The 23,659-nt window shown below is 32.3% G+C and overlaps 1 protein-coding gene across 1 annotated transcript in view; it reads right to left on the bottom strand.

The window, feature by feature from the left end:
- Positions 1 to 513: 513 nt before the first annotated feature.
- Positions 514 to 23,659, bottom strand: part of LOC134529706 (lysine-specific demethylase 6A) — a 235,905-nt gene continuing 212,759 nt past the window's right edge. The window contains exon 21 of the mRNA XM_063364070.1: positions 514 to 22,595. Coding sequence (XP_063220140.1) covers positions 22,557 to 22,595 — 39 coding nt within the window. The 3' untranslated portion in view covers positions 514 to 22,556. The remainder of the gene's footprint in view (positions 22,596 to 23,659) is intronic.

Below are 23,659 nucleotides of genomic sequence, written 5' to 3' on the forward strand. Positions count from 1 at the left end.
GTAGAGTATTTGACTCAAAAATATTACCAAAATATGTTTTAAGTTTGATTTGTTTAGAAATAAACTAAAATGAGAGCAAATAGTTTATTTTTTAGTTTTGTAAACACTACTTAGTAAAAAAATATAGTTATTTAGTTGTGATATTGTTATATATTTTTGCTGACATACAGTTTAAAAAAAACTTTAAAAAATAATACAACTGTAGATATACAAAAAAGACAATTTCATATGTCAATACAACACATTTAAAAATTATTTAATGGAAGTTTATTTTATAAATTTACAGTTTCAGTTTTGTCTTTTTATCCTCAATAAATAACCATTTTAACAACATACATTTTGATGCTTGATGCTAGTTATTTTAGTTATCAAGTGATATTAATGCCATATTATATATATATATATATATATATATATATATATATATATATATCACACACGGATTAATGATAAATGGTTGAGAAAAAAGTTTCGTTCTAAGGTGACACTGAAATAAATACCCTTTTTTTTATAAATACGAAAAAACAACTTTTCTGATTTCCCATATAACATTATTTTCCACCAAAAATACAATTAATGCAAATAATCAGTTTCAGATGGTCTAAAAATATAACTGGATTTAAAGTAAATAGATGCTAAAGCTAAATTATTCAGTAACTTCAGATTCAGTCTCTTGCTCTTTCTCGCAGTCATTGCTGCTATTTTCTGTCTTGCAACACTTGTGATGTTTGTGAGTAAACAATTCGAGGTTTCTCTAGTGAAGAGCTTACTTTACATGTGTTTGTATGGGCTCTACTGCTAATAAGGTCAGAGCTTAGTATCTACCTGTTAAGAACATCTCTATCGCATAATTCTTGCAAAAAATGTCTAGAGAATCTCTGTAGCTTCTTCGGGCCATTGGCAGATAGGCAAGATTGAATTTTTGAGGAATGTATATCCATTTAACTAGTATTTTGTGTACTGTGGGCGACATCGGATGCCACCCATACAAACTGCACATAGAGTTGGGCAGTTTTTTGAAGTTTTTGGTGGCTAAGCCACAAATATAGCACATCATCAAAGATGTAATAGTCACAGCACCACTGAAGTACCAAAGTATGTTTTACACAAAAACTCGATCAAGGGGAATAAATTGTTCCTGTACTATCAACTTGGTTAGTTTTACAAACAAATTGTATGTGTATTGGTCTGCAGAATTTTGTGGTTGATGTTACTGGATTTAGCCATATGGTTTTCATTCTGGTCATTAATATTGGTTTGCAGTCACAAAAATAACAAGACTACTTTGAAAAAAAAATTGCATTATTGTCGGATTTATCAATAAATTTCTGTTTACCCTCAATTGTGACTGAAGAAATACGTCACAGCTAGATTTTATCATAAGATTTAAGTTTTTCTTTTATCCTTTAGCACAATTTTTTAGCACTACTTCTAAACATTTTCATAATTGAAAAGATGTGTAGTCAAGTAGATCTTTCTGCACATGTTTCCGTCAATTGCATAGACTCTTTCTTAGGATTACATTCATTTTTTGCTTTATTTATTAGTGAATATCAAGGATAAGTGCTCTTGTTAACACTGAGCAACAATTTCCATTAAAATATTCAGCAAAGATAGCTAAGGCTTCCGAAACTGTGTGATTCTTCACTCTATGCTTTTGTGCAGTAGTGTAAACTTTCCTAATCTTTGTAGTTCTTGTTGGAGTGGCTGTTATATACATCTTTTATTATTGTAGCTATGTTAGTATTTTTGACAGCAGCTGACTTATGCATGCTGCATAAGTCAACTCGTCGGCAGATACTCCTGTCCTCAAATATTTTGTTATGTTTTTCGGTCACTCAATTTCCTGAATTCTTTTGGTAGGCGACCAGATTTTGGTGTAGAGCAAGATGTGAATTATATGCATGCAGTGAGCCACTGTTAAATTTTATTTAAAAATATTTCCTTCGTATTACTGGTAGATGTTCATTTTGTTAAAACTTAATGACTTAAGATAAATCTTACAATTTATGTTTATTTTCTGGGCATTTGGTGATTTCAATTAACTTTTCTTCTAAAAACGTGATCCTTATTTGATCTTTTTTGGACGTTCTTGAATTAGGTTGTATAAAGATCTTCTGCTTAGTTCTTTCGTAGTTTCAGGATAGTCTTAGAAAAAAAATTATATTAACATGGAAAAATAACATTATAAATCACTTCAACTTTAAAATAATGGGAAAGAATATCATGAGGAGGCGGATGATTTTTCTTCGGGAACCTTTGGAAGAAAATCTATATTTTATGCTAGTGAAAGAATCAATGCCTGGCAAGACCCAGCACGTGGACATAAACACTTAGTATAAAAAACCACTAAGCAAAAATTTGTAATTTAATGTTTTATAACAAAGTACTAACTTTAAACATAACCCAGTCTCATTAGTGTCCAAAGTTCAAGAAAAACTAATTCAAAATCGAGATTAAACATGCCTTCTGAAAGCGAGCCAGCATTAAACATGCTATTATCTTTGAAAGATTTGTGCAATGGGAGTGCATGACTTGATGTAGGCTTTTGGACATACGCCATTGCTTAGCACATGTATGTCTGCAGAAGAAAACTACAAAAAAACACAAATGACAAAAAAAACATAAATTAAGCAAAAAATTGCTGTTGTCAGGATTTAACGCCACACAATATTCCACAACAGGAATATGGTCAACAAACAAGGAAAAAACAAAGAAAAATGGACTAACAGAACGAAAAAACCCCCACAAATGATTACAGCACAAAAATTCCGGACCCAAAAAAATTCAACACAACAGTTGAAACGAGACAAAAAACACAGCAGAACGAAAAGACGAAACAAACACAATAGTTTTCCAAAAAAAAACAAAAAGAGAAACGAAAAAACCCCCACAAATGATGACAGCACAAAAAATATTGAACCCAAAAAATTCAGCACAACAGTCAAAACGAGACAAAAACACGACCAAACGAAAAGACGAAACAAACACAACAGTTGTTGTGGGTTTTTTTTCGTTCTGTTAGTCCATTTTTCTTTGTTTTTTCCTTGTTTGTTGACCATATTCCTGTTGTGGAATATTGTGTGGCGTTAAATCCTGACAACAGCAATTTTTTGCTTAATTTGTGTTTTTTTTTTGGTCATTTGTGTTTTTTTGTAGTTTTCTTCTGCAGACATACATGTGCTAAGCAATGGCGTATGTCCAAAAGCCTACATCAAGTCATTAAACATGCTGCAGCACTCTACACCAGCTCAGTTACAACTGATAGCACGAAAAGCAGCATGGTCGAAGGTTTATAAAATAGCATTCACTTGTTAATGAGATCTCTGATAAACATGGTTTAGATGCATTTCTAAGAACTTCGTATTTTCCACTTTTGGCCAGGTGTTTATACAAAATAATCCACTGTGTGATGTCAGCTACGGGCAAAGCTTAATTAAAAAACTACACGCTCTGCCTCTAGACTGCATTACAAACGCCACTTTTGACTGCCTCCTGAACCATGAGTGTGACAGATGAGAATATGTTTGGAATGCGTGGGGTAGAGGCACGGAAGGGGGGAGGAGAAAGAACGTACATAAGTCCATACGTGTGTGTCGACCACATCCGCAACAACAAGAACCTCAATAACAAAGAAAGCGTTGTCCCGGCGCTTTACTTTCTTAACTTTTCTGGCATGGTATATAATTATGACTAGTGTCTAATAAATTACCAATTTAATGAAAATTCCTTTTATTTTCCTATTGAAATCAGCAAAACATTTACTCTACAGCTTGTTGAAAGATACAGTTGTGCTGCATATTTCACAGTGTTTATGCTCATTTTGATGACAGCAAGTGGTTGAATATACTTGTAAATTTACTAGTCAATTTCTCGCCAGAGACGCCTGAACATGGATTGGGCGTGAAAAATGCACATTTTGACATGTGGGGAAGGATGGGGACATTAGTCTATACAATGTTCATCACGACCCCCTCCCCTTCTATTTTGACCTTATTCCCGGGAACCGCAAGGGGTCTTAACAATTGGTTTTTTATTGTAGTAATGTTGGGTTGTGAATTTACTGAACTATGATTACTGTGTAGCAACTGCTGCGATAAAACATCTTAGTACCACCCAGTGCCGATAGCGTGGTACTGTCACTTATACTCCATGCTCTGAATGGCACACAAGTATTTGCACTGTTACAATGCCATTACTGCAACACAGCAACTATGGTCTCTTACCATGAAGAGATTTGGTATGAAAAAATTCAGTTTCTGATTTTGGTTCTGTTTACAGAGGTTTAATTTTTGTTAAGTTACCCATCTTCATAAGCATGTACACTGCCATGGCAAAAATTAAGATGAACCTAGATGGAAAACTGTTGGGTTACCAATGTGAATACACAATAAAAACTGTTTAAGACAACACTGCTCAAGACTTTTCCTGCCTTAAACATTAGAATAATACAGCACCAGAAGTTTCCTATAATTAACCTAAACAGCCCTCTTTTAATACGTTTTGGAGTAATTAGATTTTCCCATTCTCAATAAGCACTAAATTAACACAAAATGACCCCAAAAATTCATTTTATAGTAAACATCATTGCCTAATAGATACTTACCCGAATGTTGTAACAATTGTGTTGTAGTCAAAGAGCCATAACATGAAAGCGTCATCCTTTATTTCCAGAAAAGTGGTCTTTAACGTAACATGATTTTCAGTGGTTACTTTCTGCGAATTCACATACACTATGAAAAATGTACAATTTACAGCACTTTAAAATCAACACATAATTATGACATAGAAATATCTTCAAAAACATGAATATACTCAGCATTTTAACACACAAGTGAAAAAAATTTCTCTCTCAAAATAGTGGCGGAAAAAATTGTGTGAATGATTGATTACAGACGTGTTGACTTTTTAAAAATAATTTTAATCTTAAAGAGAAACACAGACTTCTTTTTAAATTTTAATCTAGAAGAAAAACAATTATTTGGGGTGTTTGAATTAGTTTTGTGAAGCATTCTCAACAGAAAAAAATAAACAAACCTCTACAACTATTGATTACAACAATTAACACAGGCACTCTTTTGCCACAGACATTAAAAGGCATAAATGCGAAAGTTGCCATAAAGTATAAATCAAGTCACAATCTTTCTAATCAGTATCAAAGTATTGACAATCTTTCTAATCAGTATCAAAGTACTGACAATCTTTCTAATCAGTATCAAAGTATTGAAAATGTGCACAGTAGCAGCTTACTTATTACATTTATTTATGACTGAACAGACGAGACTCAAAAACAAAACAAACACAAATAAACATTCTAGTTTAGAGAGGGAATTTGCAGTAAACATGACTGTAATATTGTGAAACTAAAGTACAGTTTCCGCGGCCACTGTTAACCAAAATGGAAGAATAATTTATTTTTAAAATGTTAATGTGAGCTTTATTTTTCAATATTCCACATTCAAAGTTATTAACAAAATTTCACATTATTTTGCAGTTTGCTAAAATTTCCTGTAAGTAATCTTTCTTTCAACATAGAATTTACTAGTGTATATATTATATGAACATAATTTAACCCACAAAATTCATACTTTTTTTTTACTTATCCTTTTAAGAAGTTTTCCTGCTTAGCAAGAATAAGTTTTTAATTTTTTTTAGAACTAATTTAAAGAGGTTTTACTTAATTTAAAAGAAAAAATAAACATAGTTGTAATGGTTATGGTGGTAACCATACCAACAACAGTTTTGTAGAACACCTAAACCAATCTATACAAAATGAGGGGAAAAAAAAACTTACTTACAGACTAAGATTTTCTTATGCTTAGGAGGGGGGGAGGGGACAATTTTGAGCCAACTTTCTTGACAAAGAGGGTTGTCTTAGTAACACCTTATTGCATGGACGTGGATCCCACAGAAACAAAAAGCCCTTCTCCGAGGGTAGCCGCTTGTGAAATGGAAATGTTAAACATTACCCCGTGGGCCCCTCCCTGGGAATATAACAGATTTTGCCCTTACCTTTTTGCTTTCTTGATCTAACACGATTGACATAAAGATATGCTTATTATAGATATTGATAGAAGGAAAGGGGGAAGATAAGATAAGTTCAAAGTCTTGAACAATACAAGGAAAAAAAAAACGTCTCAAACAACATGGACAGTAACAATTTTTGCAGAAAAATATAGCCTTAAAAAAAACAGCGAATAAACCAAGCTCTAAAACTGATAAACATAACTCGCAGAAATAAAATCCAAATTATAAAAACCAACCCTTACTCTTTAATAGAATTTAAAAAAAGTTAAGAAATTGTTTTTACCTAATATGAGTACTGCCATTTGTTCATCAAAACTTACCATTTTAAATACTTGAACCCAATATTAATACTCATCTGTATTTTGTTTATAAAAATCCAAATCCACATACAAGACAACTATTTGTCTTAAAACAGAATATAAAAGGAGTCCCAGAAGAAAGTCCCTGGATTTGGGTATACCATGCATAACAATACGGTTACTCAATTTTAGTCCTTTGTTTCAGTACTAGATTAAATATGGCCATCACATTAAGCAAAGTTCTAAAATTCAGTCCCATTTGGTAGACTTGGATACACCCTACCAAGCATCACCAGCACAAACAAACCAAACATCACATCTGATTGAAATCATATTTTTACCTAAAATCATGAATAACATTAAAATTTAATTTATACATGGCCAATCCAATACCTGTTATCTGCATGAACTCTTGTGGTATAATGAACAACATTTAACAATGGATATGGTACACTTTTAACACAGCACACAAAAGAAAAAGCATTCAAAGTAATGGATAGTCCCTGAAAGTATGCTAACCAGAATCAGAAAAGAAGAATATATGTCATATAAATATATAAAGAAAATATGAATTATTTGGTTCCATTTACATTAAAAAAAACTCATATAATTATTTTTAAGTTACAACTATGACTGTTTCAAGGTATTAAAATTTTGAGAATACTATCAATACAGAATTTTCATGCAAAAAAATGTTTTTAAAAGTCTGACCACTTCATGTTTTTTTTTTTAAACTCAGGCTACATATAAATCAAAGCCCAACAATATGTATTAACACTGAAAAGTTTTACATAATAATGGTAATGACACATTTTAAATATTTCTAATACCGGGGTTATTATATAATCTGGTATATTTTAGAGCAGTACTAAATATACCTTTATTTGCATGATCTTTACAACCTCAGTGAAGAGTTAATGAAGTCATTAATTTAGTGGCTAAGCATGACCAACAAAAAAAAATTTTTTTTTTTACAAAGTTTCAAATGAAATATATTAAAACAGTCAATGAACACTATGAGATAACTAACAAAATAATTTATGCAATATTGAGCAGTTTAGTCAGTAAAACACTTCTTGAGATCGAGTTGAATATTCAAGTAATGAACTAAAGCTGGGTGCACAATTGAAAAAAATAACAGTAACAGTAGGTCATGACAGCCATGTTTTTGAACCTACTGGCTGTATCCGAATACATAGGGATGCGTCCTTAGCACACACATCCCTACATCCCTTAGCAAATGCAGCCACAATGTAGAGGACGCATTTCTAATGGATGGATAGTATCCGAATACTTTTACTACTAGCACCACCTGTTAACTGTCAAGTCGTACTAATGTTCACGCAGCCATTTTGTGTAGGGATATCTACGAATATTCAGCAAAACGTAAATAATAAATACCTACCAATTAAAAAATAATGTAACGTGTATGTTATATATGTTAGCGATCCAAATAAAATACATTTTATAAATTGTAAACTTTAAAAATACTTATGAGTTTTGAATTATCATTTAAGTTTAAATTCGTATTTTTATTATATTTATTAACGTCTTCATTTGTCTCTGTTTAAGTTATCACTTTCGCTTATAATGTTTTAAACAAATGTTTTGCTGAAAATCTGAAGTAATATTATACACAAACAAAATAAAACCCAATTCCGAAGCTAATGGATGTAGGGACGCGTTAGTGGATGCGACACTCGCATCCCCAGAAATCTCGAATTAGTGGATGCGTGAAGGGATGCATCGGCATCCCTTGTGAGAATTCGGATTCAACACAAAGATGGCCGCGTCCACTACGATGCACTTTTAGTGGATCCCTTAGCTAAGGGATCCATTAGGCCAGTATTCGGATACAGCTACTGATTCACAATAGCGTACAGGACATGTGGGTAGGAGAGAGGTCGTGCGCATTCTGTTACAAATACATGCCACGACAGCCAACGAGAGTAGAGCAGGATGCCATTTTGGCAGGACTACAATCATATTGTAGCAAGAAATTGTAGAGATTACAATGCTCAGGTGTAATTCTTGCTTTAAAAATTAATTAATGCTATTACTTATAAAACTTTTCTAGCAATTAATGTAAATAAACACTTAACAATTACATGAACCATATTAATTAGTTGAAAAAACAGTGTTCACATATTGGTCAGATGTCCAGGGATAATCATTTGGTAGTTATTATGGTTATTTACCAACACTACCAACTAATGTCAGATACATTGCGAAACTTCACTGACTGACATTAAAAGTACAATTTCAAGTGTGGACCAATTTCACGTGTGTGGTCTGATATCAACTCACATTTTTTAATTGTGAACCCAGCTTTACAAACTTTGTGCGCTTCCTAATTCAACACAATAAAAATTTGCAGAAAAGAAGACTAAGCCAACAAAAGGGTAGCCATACATTTTTATATACAGCAACCAATTTATGACCATATAGAAAATACACTACAGCTTAAGGTTAGGACTAGAGGAACATAGTTTTGAAAATGAATAAATACTCTAAGATTTCATTTTCCCAAAACACAACCTTTGTAACAGCAGAGATTCATGTTTTGTAACATACGAGAATATAAGAATAGTGAAATACAGCCACATGGCATGACAAGTTCAAAGATTCAATCCCTACTGTATAACATAAAACAGGAGAATTTCATTTATACAAATACGCATATATACACATATATTATACTATACAGTAAACTTACGTTAATCTGGGTATTTTTTAATGTTTTTCGGATTTTCAGTGCCACTTTCTGAAGTATTTAATTTATTCACAAAAACAAAACTTTTAAAATTTGTTTGAAAATTTTTAAGTGCTGGCATGTCTATACTGCACAAACCTGGCATAAACATGAAGTTAAAATGCTGGCACTGCCAGCAAGTACTACCATAATCTGTATTGAGTGCTGTTCTTGGCACACGGCCACAGAAGAGGTTTGTTACTGTTCAGGTGGTTACACCACGTGTTGTAAACACATTTAACATTATATTAAACATAACATTAAAAACTACCGCAATAAACAGCCAAAACTTTCATTTTTTATTATTAACTGCTTAAACAAGTTGCTAATTATCATAAAACGTTGATGTAATTTTATAAAACAATGTATGTTGTTTGTGGCAATATAATATAAATTTTCAGTGTCCCTGAAACTGATCTGAAAATAAATGTTAGTACGACAAAGAACGGCTGAAGTTTTTGTAGAAACAGATATGTCAATGCCTTTGACTATAAAGAAACACAGCGGAAGCAATCAGTAGTTTCCAAAGATAATTTCAAAGATTTTCAAACATGCTTATAAACAGAAAGAAAAATTAACTGGCAGTAGTTATGGGATTTAAATATATTTTATCGATGGGCAAAGCTGTAAACCCTCTCCTTTTACACAGATGGTAAGTGGTTGATTTTTGGCTCAGAAGGGGATGGAGTGTCTGGTACAACAAGGTCAAGGTTTGGACATTTCTTTATGCAGTTGAAACAATGGCTCGCTGTTTGGAGTGAACTACACTGCATAAAAAAATATCAAGCCATGCTTGTGTGTTACTCTGGTGTTTATATATTGAAACATGGCAATTAAATTGTTGATTTTATTAATGCTTATAGAGAACTTTAAGTTTTTATGGCTATATTTTAAAGTCAAATCAATGAGGTCTGCTAACAAGTTATGCCAGTAGCTTCTTCATTTTACACACAGCACATTATTACTGCTTCTGTACCATGAAATGCATCTGGATCAACACCTCACTTGAAAGTGTCGTGACTTTACAGTGTGTTAAAATTTCTCATACTCACTTTTATGTGACAGGATTCAACTGTTTTATAGCCACTGGCAATGGCACGCTGGTTAAATATTTTTTACTACAGGAATTTGCATTAATTAAATATACTCCAATCAAGTCTAACGTGAATAAAGGTTATAAAAGTTTTTGAATGGTTTTTAAAAAAAAGGTAGCCATTTGTAGTAAAAATTTGTTAGTTTGTTCAACAGTATTTTAATATATAAATGTGGTACTTTTTGTGCAAGTAGGTAACGTTAATCATGATTAATCAGGTGTGTAACATGTGTTTTTATAAATATATATATAAACTACAAACAAACACATTTCATTCCACCTAATTAGAAACTCAAAATACTTTGCTACGATGTGGAACCGATGTGGAACAAGGTTGCCAGCAGATAAATTTAATGAGATTTGGACATATACAGGCAACAAATATTATGAAAGGAATACTATCATCGTGCAAAGGGCACATGTTTAACATACTCATAAAATAATATAAACTTTTTTTGTTTTCAAGTGGCCTAGTAGTAAAAGCATTACTTTCAGCATGTTACAAAACATCAGTCTGAATGTTGATAAAAATGAAAAAAAGAGCACAAGAAAACAAAACAATAAATTTTTCAATAGAAAGCACTTATAGGTGTTTTTTTTAGATACCATAAAATCATCTATAAAAGAAGGATGCATTACAAATAAATATACAACATAAATATGAATAAAAGACAATAATACCTGTATTCATACTAGTAACGCAAAAATTTCAGTAGCATTAACACAAATACCAAGTACTTTAAAGGAATAACTTGAATTAAATTAATACGTAAATTTTCACTACATGTAGACAATGTATGTAACCATTAACTTTAAACTCACAGAATTACTTAGTACAATACGAACTTCACCTTAAATTTTTTTTGGTTATTTACCCAAGAAGAATGATTAAAATAAAAAAATGACATACAAAAAGACGTTACACAATAACACTATTATAAAACAGGCCATGTGGGCAATTATAAATGTAAAACAAGTAATAACTTGCCAAAAAAAAAAAAGCAACTCTGCCTTTAACCAATCCTGCCATATGTGAGAGTTGTACTGCATTGAGCACAATGGAAATTTTCAATCTTTTTTTTATATCAGCATTCTAAATCTGAAATCAAACCAGCATGGCACCACTTCCTCTGAAAGATGTGATAAAGGTTTTACATAACTGTACAATTAAAACCAGAGGAGAGGGAGGAGAATGCACATGTATTTCGATCATGGGAAGAGGTACCAGTTTAGACTAGGTTAAGGCACAGAGTGGTGTGAACATTATAGTGTTTGAACCCAGGTTATCGGAAGACGAGGTACCTAAACCGGCACTATCTCAGACTGCTCCCCTGGATGTAAAGCCAAAGAATGGTTACGACTGTTAATGACAATTATTATTCTTAAGGGAGAAAAACCTTCCTCTGGATATTTGACATACATAAGTTCTTTGAATGGTTCTTGCAACGGGGAAGGTTGATTCAAGTCGCTACATTGGGCATACACCACTGCTGGTTACGCTGCATGTCATACAGAGCAACCAGCAATGGCATGTGTCCAAAATAACATCTTGAATAATTCTTTATACAAAACAGTAGTTCCCAAAAAATTATACTGCAGACAAGGATCACATACATTCTTGTGGCATACCAACTACTTAAGCTTACAGATAGAATAAGAATTAAAAAAAAATTGAAAGTACAGAAATTAAAATAATAAATGATGTACAAGCTAGGTCAAAAGAATTGTAATAATACATTTTTTTTATCATTCTCATCTAAATGCACTGAATATTTAACAGCATCAGGACAAAATTTGTGATACACAGTAAAAATAAGTGTTACATTTATGAAACAAAATGTCAAATTACAATTTGGATACAACAGGGCCAATAACCACTATCACTCTCTCTTTACTAAAGTTGTTTACATTAGCTCAACTAGTAAAATGTACTGAATCATTTCCCCTGTACTAAATTTAATCAAACTTGTGTACAAGTAGATATTATCATAGTAATCATACTGAAATAATGTTGTGAGATTATAAAATCATTTCTACAAAAAATTTTGTTTTACAGCCTTTAGAGCATATTTGATGAGGGGGGGGGGGGGGGGAAATCCCAGTAAAGCTTAATTTGAATTTGATGTGCCAATTTTTGATGTGAACTACACAATTTCAAATACCATTTTAAAAATAGTTTTTGTTTAGTAATGGGCGAGTGACTATCTGATACTTTGTTTTAAACCAGAGAGAATGTGGTGCAGTGAAGACAGTCAAGATAAAAATACAAAGTATTGTATTTCAGCATTCATCCACAGGACATACAAATGACAAGATTTTTACTGATGTAAAACAATAAAGCAATACTTAATGCATGAATTTTAGGAAGAATGCATGTGCTGCTATGTGTTGAGACAATATAAATCACATATTATCCAGCAAATTTCAGGAACATAAAAATACCTGTATCAATTAAAACTGTAATTTTTCTAATTTATCTGGCTTTTAAAGTATATTTCTTCTACGAAAAAATTAAGTGCTTCATTAAGTTGCATGATAAATGTGTTATAAATATATATATTTTAACTATTATTAAAAGAAAAATTTCAATTCAAAATTAATAAATATAGATATGTTACATGTAAATAAAATTTAATTTAATAAAAACATTTTTGGGCCAAGTTATTCAAATGGTAGGAAGTCACTATCACCAGTTTTAAAAACTTTTGTTACCAACATACACGGTCTGACCAAATCTTGCCTCCCAATACTGAACATGGACATTCACAACAGTTGTTGAATACTCGTGTTGGTGTAGTAGAATGTTAGCATTGACTGCAAGATGCTTAACTTGAGACTTTGCTGCAGGAGGTAAAACAGACACTAAGAAACTTTATTTTTTATTTAATTTTAATTGGATTTGCATAATTTGAGACAATAACACACAACTACACAGAATAGGGATGGATATTGGAGAAGAAATTTGGAACCATACCAACATTTAGCTGGAGTGAAAGCAGAAAACCATGGACAACAGAAATCAGAATAGCCACACCATGATTTGAACCCAAGACTTCTCGAATGAGTCTAGTGTCTTTCCACTTAGTCACCTCGCTCCATAGGTAATTATATGATTATTTCAAACAGTTACATTATATTATAGTGTTTAATTTATAGAACCTACTGACTAGCTGGCAAAAAAAAATCACCAACATTTACGTTGAGTGGAAGGCGAAGGAGGAGCACGCATGACAAATTAATCTCAACAATGAAATGCAGTGTGCAATTAGCATGACAAAACTGAAATTATTAAGTAATATAAATCTTCTAAGTTTGCAACTACTAATTTAGCAGTAAACACATGGAGAGGTCGAAAAATTCAAGTGGTAATTCTTTTTTCCTAGCTTCAAAAAATGGTCCTCCACTAGAGCTATGGCAAGGCAATGAAAGAACTATCTGGCAGGGTGGCTTTAGTATTGCAAACACATTTATTTATTTTTATTTTCAATTCTCGATTTATAATATTAAACTGATACCCTAATTTTTGTTTCTCTAAAAAATGACCAACCTAAACACCATCTAACTAACCTCTACGCAACCAAACTAAAGCCGAACATTTAAAATATACATGAATACATTTAAATATTATTTATTCCATTCCTAAAAACAAATTGATTTGCAAAAAAAAAGTTTTTTTTTTTTTAAATATTGAACAATTTAAAAACAATTTTTTTATTTGCCAGTAAAAGCTACGATAAACATTTCACAAGAACAACATTTATGAAGAATACAAAAAATACCACAGATTCTGGCATGTGAAAATCAAAACAAGATAGGACTTAAATCTATTGCACAATTAAAAGCACCTGTGTCTTGGACAAAAATAACACAGTAGCTAGTAGATCAATATGACAAGTAAAAATCATTAAATATTGCACCAAATACATGTAATTTAAAAGAAAAACATTTACAAACACAAAAGTTGTAGAACCAGGTAAAATGTTTGCTCTGAATTTCAAACATTTTAAATCAAAACCACAGTCATTTTCACTAGCTCAGGATTCAATGTGTTGCATTTGTCATTTTTATTTCCTGCAGTGCTGAACAGTCTTTCTGAAGTGACAGTTACAGGGCAAATGCACAAATATTTTTTTGGCACTTTTGGCAACCTTGATAAAGATTTATGATCCTTCCAGTAGTCAGAAATACTTTTTGCCTGGGAACAGAAGGCGATCACAAAGACACACAAACTTCACATCCCATTATGTTGTCATCACAAATAGCTGCCTGCTTATTGAAAATGCATTTATACCTAGACCAAACTGCGAGGTTGTTTTATTAACAACAGCCTTAGCTAATGTCAATAACTTATCCTTAAAAAGCTTCTTTTTTTTCATTCTGGTATGAACTTGTTTTCTGATTTGGATCTCATAGTGTCGCGAGGTTATAGAGCACATCATCTTCATCATCTTCAATGTCGAGAAATGCTACTAGATCATTCTTGCAGGCTCTGAAGACCTAAGGCAGGTGGTGCACAGTTCTCTAGCTCGTGCCTGTTGAGATAAATAAGAGGAATCACTTCTGAAGCAGTGTTTACCAAATGATGCTGCATAATCAAATCTTCGGAGAATGGGTTAGCAACTCTCCAAGATGGTCCACTGGTCTTGGGTAAAATCAACATTTTTGATTCTCCACGAGCTAACACATTTGCTGACCTTTCTTGAAGTAGATTTCGCACCATAGGCAAAGAGTCCCAACTTGTGGGTTCGTCTTGTACGAGGTGACGATAGGGTATATAGGTTAGCTTCAGACTTATTCAAAAATTTACATGCAAGTGCATAGTGCTTGAAATGACCCACCAACTTCTGATATAATTGGAGATGTTCTTGTTATTTAAGAATACATCTTTCACTATTTGCTGGAAAGTGCATGAAAGCATTACATGTGTGGAATCTGAGACATTTTCAGTCTTGACACATTTTGGGCGTTGTCTAGATTAAATGCTGTGACTGTTGACCAGGCCCCATCCACTTTTGTAGCGTTGTGATAATGAAGTCTCACACATTTGAAATTTGTAGCTTATCTCTGAGAAAAAATTATTTTAATGCAGAGATGTTTTAGTGCAACTGATAATCCAAACAGCTCAGATAATCATGATGAAATGTGGATGTATACATATCAGTTGTAACAGCTACAGATTCACTTTCTTGCAGCTCTGTCTCCACTTCTAAATACAATTCAAGAATTACCTATTTGGATATGTTTTTCCTGGATGGCAAATTGTAATGAGGTTCTTGAGAAATAAACTTACTGAACAACACTTTATCTCAAACACTGGATGGTTGATTGTCTTAATGAACTAAAGTGAGAGGCATGATTTTCAAACTTCTAGAGCCACCAGGCTTAATGCTTGTATATAAAAATATATAAAACTAGTCAAAGTACATTGCTGAGTGAGACTTGCTTTTCAGGCTCATATTTGCCGGCTGGTAAGTAGAAGATGAACTGCTACTTTCACTTTCTGCTACTTGCTTGAGCCAGGACTCAAAAGTAGTATTTTGATATTCACAAGGATCATCTACCTTTTCATTTGAATGTGATGAGACAGTTTTTGTTGATGCTAGAGATAAATAATTTTCAATTAATTATTTCAACTGAGAACAAAGATGTTTACTAAGGTTATACGTACACCTTGTGATATTCTCGTATAACAGTAATTAAAGAGTGCTTCATGAATGTCAACCTGAAAGTGATTTCGAACATCCAACATGATTAAACAACATAATAAAAACCAAAACAAGTTCAACACTTGGTCACTGGTCACTGATTAGTGTGTTTAAGGAGGTAGAATAAATAAATTTGCTTATAATATTTCATGTTTTGCACATTATTTTTAATACATACATAATTTAACCACATTTTATAAAAGGTTTTTTTTCTTACTAAACAAATCCTTATTTCATATTTGTGTATGAACTTGAAGGCAAATTTTTATGTCAGTCCTAGCATGGACTAGAAACATTAAATCATGCTGTATACAGTTTTGTGTTAGCCATTCGCATGTAGCCTTAATCTTCAAATACTTTATTTTTAGTATATCATTCATTAAATCAATAAAAACTAGTTTTTCCAACAACTAATGACATCATTTTTTCAGGGGTTTGACAAAAATATAATTTTTTTAATAGATTGATGAATCCTAGCCTAAAAAAAGTATTTAAAAAAAGAGGAGTACATAGGATTGGTTAACCCAAAACAGTATAGCACATGAATTATTGCTTTCAGCACAGTCTAGAATTGACATAAAAATTTGCCTTAAGGTCATCAAAAAACATGAAATATGAAATTGTTTAGAAGAGAAGAAAAAGCTTTAATAAATAAAAATACATTCATTTTATGAATTGATTTAATATCATGTGGAAAAACATGAAATATTAGAAGCAAAATAATTTAGAATAATACCTCCTTGAGGCTCGGTGTCACATCAAGTTGATTTTTTTTTTAAATTTTATGACCATAACTGTTATTTAAAGACTATTTCTGTAAATTTTAACAAAATACCTCCTTTGTATTTGTTCTTCTGTCCCAAATAATTTCAACAAATATTGATTTACTAAAATGGGTGCAAAAATTTGCGCATTTGTATGCAATTATCATCACTGGCATGACATAAAAAATTATAAAATCAACATGGTATGTGAAACTGAGCCTTAACACATTGAGTTACCATAGAGAAATGAATACAAAAAAAAAAGATAGCATCGCTGTTCTTAATAGAATGTTCAACATGGTTAAAATTTTACTATGAGGCTACATTTTTTTTTATCACACAAGAATATGATTTACATGTATCAATAATTCATGTAAATCACAAGTAACTCTTCAACATTATAACCATAATGATGGAAATTACAGGTTGTAACTTGTACATTTATTTATTTAATCATTCTGAAACACATGCAACCTACATCAAGCAGGTAATATTATGGTGTATAATGAGCAGTTTATCTTGTGTCACTACATATGTCAATTGACTAGTGGACAATGATCTAAAATACTTGGCGATCATTGCTTATACGTCCAAATTTTTTGAACATGTGATTTTTAAAATTTTTGTTCATAAGGAATTTGGCTTTACGTTTAAATCGGTAGTTTTACGTCATAAATTTAACAAAACATAGGATTGGACCGATTTTGGAATGTCAAAGTGCAGTGATTGTTTAAACAACTTGTGTTGTATTAAAAGATCAAAATTAGAAAGAAAATGTGTTACTTAATAATCTCTATCAAACACACGAGATATTTCACAACAACCACCTCCATTGCACACTAGTAAATATGACATATACAAGAGAGTCATGTTGCAATAAATTAAAAGTCTACATGGAAATTTCCTATAAATAATATAACACTAGTCACAACTTTAATAACTTTCTTTAACAGTTTGTAACAATGCAAACCCACACTAAATTCAGCAAATTAAGAGTTTCAATATGTCGGCAACGGCACAAGACAAGCTTCATCAACTGACTTCATTTCATTCTGCCAACTTAAGATCATTATAGCTGGATAAAAAAAAACTCAAAATACAATTCTGATGACTAGAAATGCACTGTAAAAGTAAATTGCAAGTGCAATGTTACAATTTTTGTTTTAAGTTTAAACTAATAAAACACTTCTATGATACAGTATCAAGGGTACATTGCATGCTCACCACTAGTGCAGCCAAACCCTCTTGCATCAACTAGTGAACAATAAAAAAAAATAAACCACTGCTGATAAGTCAGGTCACAACATTCTTCATGTCTCGTTTTTCCGTACTGATTTCTATTTCATGCTGACAAGTTTTGAACTTTAAATCGAAGTAACATAGGATAAAGGCAAATGGTGAAATCATGAAATGTTTGCAAATTCAGTATGAACTAAGTCACATTTACAGTGTGTTGATATTTCAAAGTTAACCGTTTGTTTTTAGTAGAAGAATCATGACCTGCACATCGTCAGTCGCAGTTCTTATGGTTCTCTTGAGTACCAGCAGGACTGAGGAACCAACCATCCCATTACTAGTTTAAATAATTAAAAAAAATCTTCACAGTATTGTGTACCAATGGCTGTTGTCCCACTCCCAACTGCAGGATAGACTGCAGAATGAAAAATTAATACCAATATTAGAAAGAGTTATCTTATTTGTCAAGATACATTCCTTGTACCAGCACAATGTCTACAATTAAAAATAACTGGTTATGTAACTGTGTGTGTAAATATATATATATATACACAGATATATTATATATATATACATATATACACAAACACATCAGTAGTGATGACCAGAGCATACATAATAAGCATATTCACCAGTGGTCTGCCATTGCCTTGCCATTGTCTTCCACAGTGTTAAGGTGAACGGACAACATACCACCTAGTCCTGAACTTGGGAAGGAAATTACCCTAAAGCGAATGAGACTTTTGGCTAACAGCCAGAACTTCTAGCCACTAACTAACTATGCATAGGTATATACACACCCACACATAAACGAGCAAACTCATACACAGAGGTTGTTCAGACACTCATCCAAAATATTTTTCATGAGGATTCCTTATGGGAACTGGAGCCATTCACAGTATTTCTTAATTCATAAGGGCTATATTCAAGCTTGAAAATCAGTTTTGTAATTCAGATTGCCTATGTACCAGGTACTGTAGTTTAGCATGCAGTGTATGCCAAAATGATGCTTCCTAGGCAGTTGCAACAAAAGGGGTGTTCTTATTCATTAAGTTAAAATTCTTAGAGACAGCATTCATGCAAGTAAAATATGCCATTTTTTGCACCAAGTCAGTGTTTAGTCATCTGTGGCAAGAAATTGACCAGCTTTAAAAATTAAATATAATTTATTTTAATAGCATTCATGTTCAGACAAAAAAAAAAACCAAGGACAGCATATTCTACCACCTAATGTCACCAAAACAAGCATAAACACAGGCAAAATTGTGGCCAAGAGAATCTTTTAACAAACTAAGTAAATTTAGCAGTGATTTCATGAGGGAAATAAAAGTAATTTTAAATAAAATAAGTTTATTAGACTTGTGCCTAACTATATATGTCAGAGAGGCCATTAAGGTTAAGCCCTCCCTGTGACATCGCTTTATTATCGTGCTGGCATAGTGGTGGTCATCTGACGTGAGAATGAAGACCACTTCCAAACCACTCCCCCCTTTTCCAAATTCCAAAGTGTTATCCTGTCTCATCTGCCACACCAGTGGTTCAGGATGCAGCCAAAAGTAGCTTATGTATGTAGTTTAGCGGCAGAGTGTGTAGTATTTCAACTAGGTTCGTCACGTGGTTGACAGTTGACAGCTCAGAAGGGCTTGGAGTTTCAGTGGAGGAAGTACAAAACGGACGTGCAGCCGAGCATATGGAGATTTGCCAATAAAATTAAAATGATTAGATATACTAAAAATTTAGTAGACAACTTTTTGTTCATAATTAAATTTGCAACAAGTTTTATTCTATAGGTACATTTTTTCTTTACTGCACCGTTTTGAGATACTTGACGATAAAGTCATAAAATGAGAGCCCATTTCTGTAGGAATTCATGCAAAAGATGAAAAAATTAGAAAATAACATTTCAACTTCAAAGCATAACAAATCACGTTATTTTTAGAGTTGTCACGATCATGAATTTCTCAAGCTTTCTAGTATTACCAAAAGCAGAGAGAGCAAGTAATATAGCAATGGTTTGCTGATAGGCGCTGGGCTGCTGGCTGGCGCCATGGAACCGGAACCATTATCTCAGGTAGGAAAGTGAAGATGATCCGACAAGGGGAGATGGTGTCTAATGCGCCATGTACAGTACAGCACTCGCCTAGAGAAATGCAGTGCAACATGCTTCAATTCAAATTTTTGGCAGATTTACTTTAAACTTTTGACTTCCTAACACAATTTTTTTTACAGTTCCTCAAAAAGAGGTTATGACAGAGAGATGATTGTAAAAAATCGGGTCATAACAACAGAGTTTTACTGAAGTGAAATAACTCAGTCAGGAACATTTAAACCCTGCACAATTTCCTAGTCTTTAAACTGTCAAATGCTTGGTAATAGGATAGGGAACTCAAAAAAACACAAAATATTATACCCAGAATTGCAGTTTATTTTATAACACTGGTTTTTATTTTGCAGTTATATATTAAATTACAAAACTGACTTTCAAAGAAAAATTTGCCATTTTAAATTACTGAAGACATGGAAATAAGGTGAGGAATTTGAAAAAAAAAAAAAAAAAAAAATACTAGAACTGCAGTTTATTTTCAAATAGTTTGATATTCTGCAGTTATATATTATAAAACTGACTTTTAACGATAAATATCCCACTTAGGAATTAAAAATGGCTGTGAGTGGTTTCTATTAACTGTAAGAGTTAAGTTTTGCTAACAGGCATCAATATATTATACATTTTTGTTCAACTTATAATGCAATTATTTTACATAACCAATGTTCAGTAATGTTGACTCCTATTCAAGGCCACTACTGTTAATGTACAACTAGTGAAGTACCATATTTTAGACATCTGTGAACAGGTGAAAGTATAAGCATTTAACACAAAACAAAAAATAGACAGATTACACAATGGTGCAAAATAATTATTTTTCTACTATATCTGAGAAGACTTCTGCTACATAATTTAAAATATAGCTAAACAATTAGCAAACAGTTTTGGACACTAAATAATAGTCTCGCTGAATCAAACAGCATAAATCAGAAAAAAAGTCAATGATAAATATTAAATTTGTTGGTGCCTAACTTTAGCAAAACTTATGTTCTAGTTTTTAGCATGCTTCACTTCCACTAAAGTCTTGTACATGTTATTGTTTATTTAAGAAAATTTGTGGTTTTGAGCTATCCATTACTCTTAGTTCTATAGATATCTTCACCACAAACCATTACCTAATTCAAATAGAGTAAAAAAGTTAAACTTAATAACCAGGCATACTTACCTTTTCTCTTGCAAAAAAATATATATATATATATATATATATCACATAAGAACTTTCATACTTATAAAAATACAAGTAAATAAAAAATTAATGAGTTGTATTTAAATCAATGGAGCCAGTTTAATTTACTTTGAAAAAAAAATATTAAGTGAATTCCTATGTTGTATCAATCTAATCAGAAATAACTTCACCTGATCTCTTCCTATTGCACAGCATTAATACACACATTCACACACCATTATGCTTTGGGAACTACTGCAAAAGATAATGTATAGATTTAATTTGATTAAAAGTATAAATAGTAATTATGCTTAACTGCAACTAGCAGTAATAATTGTCAACAAGTAAAATAAAAATGTTTCAATGTACGAATGAACCGTACTTACATGAATGCTGCTGATAATAAAAACTACTTTCATCTTTAATGCCCACTATAAATATTCTGCACATTTTATATACATTTTTAAATATTATATACATTATATTTATATACAGTGACTTAATTATATATGTCCACATGATCATGAACACATAAATACAAAACATTATTTTATGACTGCTGAAAAAAACAGCAGTAACCTCACAAAATGGCACAGACAAAACAGAAAAACACTTATATACATAAAGATATTTCTCTGTAATAGCAAAACAAATCATAGTAAAATGAATGCATTTTTTATACCTACAATGATTATTCTTGCATTAACAAATGTGCTCTACATGATTACAGGGCATTATCACCAGTTTACCATGATATTGCACAATCATGTTGAATTAGTATTTATTTCAAATCAATTTCAAAGAAAGTAAATTAGACTAGTATGAGCAGCATACTTCATGAAATATTTTTTTGCACCATGTTTATCAGCACAAGTCTTACTGATGTTCATTACATACAGCACCTGTATCTATTTCATTTCTAGAACATGTCAATAAGGAATTGCATTACAGAAAAAGACTATGTCACTATTATTTTGTATTTAAAAATACTCTGGGCACGTGTATAAAATAATGCACACATGTCAACATCCTGATTCTGTGTAAAAACCATGTATATACATATAATTCTGGTGTTTTTTTCCCCAAATTAATTAATACTCAAATGTGTACAAAGTGCATATACAAGATTATAGTCTTTTGCAATTTATGGCTAGATTCTTAACTAATATATAACTTTGGAGCCATGGCTAAATTGGTTTCTACTGAGATCACATAACTTATGTTCAAACAGATTTATACAATCTTATAAAGATATGCCCTCACAAAGAAAAAAATTCTCTATCTACAACAGTCTTTGCAACGGCCTTAGTTTTGTCAGAACACATGTTGGTACATGGATGGCAGTGTTTGTAGTTGAATCTCCTCCTGTATTCTTCAGTTCATGAATGAAGAAAGCGAGCATCAGGATTTATCACAATTGTCCTTGACCCACCTGGCCTGATGAACTTTGCTAAAAAGAAAAATATACACGTTCATATAAATAGAGAAAATTCATTATTTATGAAGTCACTCATATTCAGTTCATTTAGTTTTTAAGGTGTACCGCCAATATTTACAACATCAATACACTCTCATTTGCTTCTATATCTTACAGAGGTATACTTTTTCCTTCAATTTTACAGACCTCTCTCACATTAAATATTTTTGTTAATGTGAAAAGCATTTTATGGAGAAATACATTATTAAAAAAAACTAACAATCACACAAAGGCAAATTTTTAAGTGATATAAGGTGTACCAATTGAACAAGTGTTCAATAATGACGCATACTTAAAAGCATGTAAACAGGTTTTGTTACCTGAATCTTCGCTTCAAGATGCCGTGGCATGGTTGTTACCTTCCTCCCCCCTCCCCCCTTCTTCTCCTACGTGTCATCATCCCCTCCTGTATCCTGCTTCTGACCACCCTCCAGGGTTCCTGCACATGTGTAGTGCGCTCTAGACTCTTGTATTTAAGCCTTGGAGAGCCCTACCTCCTACTTGGGGTCAATTCATTTACTTCAGTCTTTCAGTTAGGACATTGTTTGGTTCTCAAATGAAGATTCATGTAATTGGGACTTACCACTCATGTACAAGAGACACTATCTAACATCACAAATACCAAGTTATTAAACAGGGCCACAAAAGAATCCAACCAGATGTTCATAAGGTACCAGATTAATATTTAATTTTTAACCACAAGATTCGTTGTATAAATAACATATGTGGTAACAAGCATGCCAACTTTAAATAGAATTACGATTATTGGTTACACGTATTTATGGACACGAATGTGGTGTGGGCTGGAGCGTTGTGGTAGAGCTTCCTGCAATCTGCCATCTCCGGTCGTTTCTGTTTGACGGCTCTGTGCAGGCGCGCAAGAACTTCTTTGTAGAAAATGCTGTTTATGGGTTGTCCTGGAGGTATAAATTCTTTGTGGACCAACCCACGCTTGTCAAAAAAAGACAATGAACATTGTCTTTACCTTGGACTTCGACATTCTCGCTTTCTTGGGGCGCGGGGAATTTGAGGTGTGC

The sequence above is a fragment of the Bacillus rossius genome, chromosome 2, assembly GCF_032445375.1.
Source record: "Bacillus rossius redtenbacheri isolate Brsri chromosome 2, Brsri_v3, whole genome shotgun sequence".
Lineage (NCBI taxonomy): Eukaryota > Metazoa > Arthropoda > Insecta > Phasmatodea > Bacillidae > Bacillus > Bacillus rossius.